Source organism: Triticum aestivum, chromosome 5D (genome assembly GCF_018294505.1).
Source record: "Triticum aestivum cultivar Chinese Spring chromosome 5D, IWGSC CS RefSeq v2.1, whole genome shotgun sequence".
Taxonomy (NCBI): Eukaryota; Viridiplantae; Streptophyta; class Magnoliopsida; order Poales; family Poaceae; genus Triticum; species Triticum aestivum.
The window spans coordinates 13973437-13978008 of NC_057808.1; the positions used below are offsets into that span (position 1 = coordinate 13973437).

At 39.7% G+C, this 4572-nt stretch overlaps 1 protein-coding gene across 3 annotated transcripts in view; it reads right to left on the bottom strand.

The window, feature by feature from the left end:
- The window catches only part of LOC123119137 (short integuments 2, mitochondrial), an 8483-nt gene extending 5031 nt beyond the window's left edge, over positions 1-3452 (bottom strand). For 2 of the 3 annotated variants that reach the window (XM_044538832.1, XM_044538833.1), the window contains exons 1-5: positions 3157-3452; positions 2569-2673; positions 2342-2419; positions 1616-1757; positions 885-955 (exon numbers count right to left, since the gene is read on the bottom strand). In XM_044538832.1, coding sequence (XP_044394767.1) covers positions 885-955; positions 1616-1757; positions 2342-2419; positions 2569-2673; positions 3157-3318 — 558 coding nt within the window. In that variant the 5' untranslated portion in view covers positions 3319-3452. The remainder of the gene's footprint in view (positions 1-884; positions 956-1615; positions 1758-2341; positions 2420-2568; positions 2674-3156) is intronic. The other variant, XM_044538834.1, reaches the window with a different exon arrangement.
- Positions 3453-4572: the final 1120 nt, after the last annotated feature.

Genomic DNA, 4572 nt, shown 5'->3' on the forward strand with positions numbered 1-4572 from the left:
CAAAACAAATACTAAAAAAAATCAAAAAAGTCCAACTTTTTTTTGTGTGGTAGATAAGTTTATGCGTGAGGTGCGCTCCAAGTTTCAACTCATTTGGACATCTGAGCAACTCTCAGCAAAAAAGACAAATTCAAGGTCTGTAAAAAAGTTTACTGTTCACACACTGTTCTGACTCGATTTTTTTTTTGCTGAGAGCTGCTCAGATGTCCAAATAAGTTGAAATTTGGAGCGAACCTCGCGCATAAAATTGTCTATCACACACAAAAAAATTGGATTTTTTTGAACTTTTTTAGTATTTGTTTTGATTTTTTTCTGCCGGGTGCAGATGAGCCTGGGCACCGAATTGGGTTTTCGAATTCGTGGCATCTATTTTCTCATGTGTCTTTGTTTTTATGCTGTCCCCAAATCTTAGCTAAGATTGTGCATATGTGCCGTGACAAAGATCTTCTATTTTGTGAGCTTCAAGGCACATAGGTAGCTAATTTAGTTGCCAGATGGAGCTGCAAAGCAAGACTTGCCAGTATACATAATATAACTATTATTAAAAACTTGAAGTTAAAACATAGTTTGTATCTTCTTAGTAGGAATAAGAGGGAAAAAGTTTCCAAGCTTCCAGCAGCTAGTCCATATCCATGGATGTGTGCCTATTTGCAATGAATACTACGTCTAGTGTTGAATATGCGCGAATAACATAAAGTAACAAACAAAAAGGTACTCAAATATGACTCAAGTGGACAGTCATTCACGTGCATAATATAACTGACAAAGCAGTCAGGTTAACATATGATATCTGTTGTCTTTCCTGGTATCTAGAACAGTGATAATGAGCATCTGGAAAACATAAATTAACAAATTCAGTCGTGCCATTGACCTTAGAGCCTCACCTTATATCCTGCAATGTCTTGTGTAACTCCAGGGAGAGGTCCAACTCTAGCCCGCTTCATCTTATCGTTCACTGGGAATAGAGCAACAACAAACATGGATAACCAAGGAAATAAACAATATCCCTCTTTATTCTAAAACTGACTCCTAATGCAGCACCCATGTTAAGCCACATCACCCTAAAAAGACCAGTCATTGGATTATATCGAGGGTCAATCAAGTCTGTTAAATCTTCACAGTTAAGACCTACAAATAGCCTTGTCTTTTGGTCAAATAACACATCCCTTGATGAAATGGTGTCTCTTTGTTAAAAGACATGTCCCTTGGTGAAAAGGTGTTTCTTCATGAAAAGACACGTCAGTTGGTGAAAAGACGTCTCTTCGTGGAAAGACACGTCCCTTTGTGAAATGATCTTTCTTCGCAGAAAAACATATTAGAAAAAGATTGACAAGAAACATAATATTTTTAAGATTACCACATTACAAAAATTCACTTTGTAAATTCCCAAAATATGCCACCATTGAAACTGTCTTAACTGTGCCAGAAAACTAATGTACCAAAATTTAGCATTTCAATTTGGTTATGCACTTCAACAACATTTGAACTTTGCAACTCTATGCTTAAAAATGCAAATTTTATACATAAATATTTCAAAATAAACTAACTAAAACAATCTAATAATACCTGCAGCAAAGTGTGGGCTTTACACTAGTTTCTGCTATATTGGTCATACCTGGAAATCTGGAATTGGCAATTCTATGAATGGAATTAATGAGTGCAGACTTTCCAACATTGGGGACACCAACTACCATAACAAGAAGTGTGGGCTCTTTCAAGATTGCTTCCCTTAGTTTCAACTCCACAAGCCCAAGCAGCTGTTAGTTACAGAAGCAAACTTTAGATGTGTTAAACACTTAAACCTACACTTAGGACTAAATGAAGCAAATCATCATCTAGGCCAGCGAGTTAAAAACTTGAAATACTTACAGAGCCAAACGGAGGTTGAGTCAAATGAAACGATAAAGATATCAAAATCCAGTTAATAACATACAAGACGCAGTTTCACAAGTCTGAATCCTAGTACAAACCTACTTCAATTGATATTCCTATTGATCTGGGAGTTACTATGAAGGTTCAGTCATCACGTGCCCTATTAAGTTAAGCCAGCTCGTGTCCTAGTAGGTTAGGTTTAGAATTCTCGTAGAAGCCCTAGTAGTGGAAGGCTCTGTTTGTGAATGACCTTTACCAGCGCAGAATATAGAATCTCAGCAAGTGGTCTAGGCGTCTAGCGGCCAGTTACCCCTACAATGACTAATTAGGTAAATGAACCCCGCTCTCAAAGTTGCAAATAGTTTCAGAGCTTTAACATCTGATTGATGCTTTCAGTATAATACAGAAGATATCCTGTGAGGTTTACACAAAGAAAAATGGATAAACATGACAGTAACAGTTAGCTAACCTGATTAATAGAGTTGCTGCTGTGTGCATTTAATGAGATGCAATCTTGCTTACATGATTGAAAATGATCAAGCCACATCTGCATATTGGTGTAAATGCGATATTGTGAGTATCAGCATCAGCACCAAATCTCATTGTGTATGATAACATGATCAAATCTCATGAATGTTTCAACAAGAGATAGTGCTTCCAGCCTGAGGAGGCTGACCAAACTAGATAGGTGCTTACATTCATTATATTGGGATTCGCTAGATCTTTCTTGTTTAGAGCAAGGATGCGCCTCTTAGCTGAGAGAACCGGCTGAAGGTCTTCGTTTGCTGAGGATAACGGAATCTGATCATAAGTTACATCAGTTGCAAGAAAGTAATCCTCAGAGGAATAGAGAAACACAAGAAGCAAACAAAGACTCGTCAAATAGGCAGTTAAAATGATGACAATGCCTGAAGCATGTTTCGTCAGCTCAGTAGATGATGCTACATTTTCTTTGGCGGGCATCTTGATCATTCATCATATACTTAATACTTATAATAATAAAGTAAGAACCTAAGGCTAAGTTATGCCCGGTTCAAAAAAAAAAGAACCTAAGGCTAAGAAGTGAGACGAACATTATGTTCGGTTTCAAAATGAGTTCCACGGAATAATGGTTTAAGTTGCATGCAAGAAGGACATAATAAAAGATGGTGCTGTAAGAAAGACATTTCATCGAACACCCTACGTGCACCAGGAAACTGCCTCCCTTGTGATCAACAAGGCGAGACATTTCCGAAAGAGGATAGTGGTGAGTAAATGGAGGGGGGCGGGTGCCGGGGGGCTTACGCGGGCGTCGCGGACCTCGATGACGAGGTCGGCGAGCTTGAGGCGGTCGCGGATGGCGCGTGAGGCGGCAGCCATGTGGCCGGGGAACCAGTTGATGGCTCCGCCGCCGGCGTTGAAGGCCATCTCACTGGCGCGCTTTCCCGCACGCGTTAGACCCCGCATCCTGGCGGTGGCGGCTCAACCACGCGTCGACGTCGGCGTCGGCGGCGCTGCCCCTCCTAGGATGCCCGTCTCTCGCTGCAAGAAGCTTTACAATTGAGACTGCTTCTTTTTTTCGAGGGGAACTAAGGCAAAAAAACCGTCAGTGCCGTGCTGCTTTTGTTTCGCACAGTGTCGGCCCAAGCAAGCCCACGCCGGGAAAAACCGTCAGTGCTATATCTTGCCTACTGCGAGATGTAGCTCTCGCTCCACTCAAGTTTTTTTAAAACACAGTACAAATGCAGACGCTCGCATACACGCATATACACTCAATTCTATTAACGCACGTATGCACACCCTACCTCTATGAGCAACTTTGAGATACTGAGCCAACACATTATCTTGAGATTGACGCAGTCGTCAACGGCTTCGTAGTCGACGGTAATGTCTCCTCTCATTGAACGCACATCATCAGAAGACCTGAAATAAAATCAGAAAAATGATACCATCAATACCAAGTATGGGACTCAAATCCTGATTGGTTGGTTCCACCATAATCATCTGAGCTATGCTCAGTTCACACCCAAGGTGTGTTGTGCAACAAGAAAGTAGAATCTAGTAGAAAGCCCATAATTTTTTCCATCAACTTGATTAATTAATTTTAGAATATAGGACTTCTCTATTGGAACAGGTTGTTGAAAGGGGTCGCCTGTCTGTCCATTAAATACTATGCTTTTTCCCGGATACTCGGGTTCAAATACCCATGGATGTTTCATTTCTTTACTGAATTTATATAATTCTGAAAATATAAACTTTCTTGAAGCCTCTTGCTCGCATTTCTCATCAAAGGGTGCTATTCTATAATGCCCGTGCATATGGGTCAGCCCATTGGAGTGTTTTGCTCGTTTGGTCGCTATGTTCGCTCATTCAGTTTGCTTTTTTATCTTCTTCTATTGTACACTAGCTGAATTGGTCTTGTTTTTCTTCATTTTCTCTTTTTGTTTTCCTTTTATGATTTTATCGGTTTTCTTAAGTTTCATTGATGTTTTCTTTTCTTTCTTTTTCTATGTGTTTTCTTACATCTCTCATCTGCTTTCTTTGGCTTTCATTTGTTTACTTTTGTTTTTCCCCCTTTCCTGTGTTCTCATTTACGTTTATCATCATGGTTTTTCATTTTCATAAGGCTTTCTCTCACTTTTTCATCGTTGTGCTTTCTTTATAGTTTTCATTGTTTTCCTTTTTGGGTTTCGGTCTTCACTGTTTAATTTTTTTTTCTTT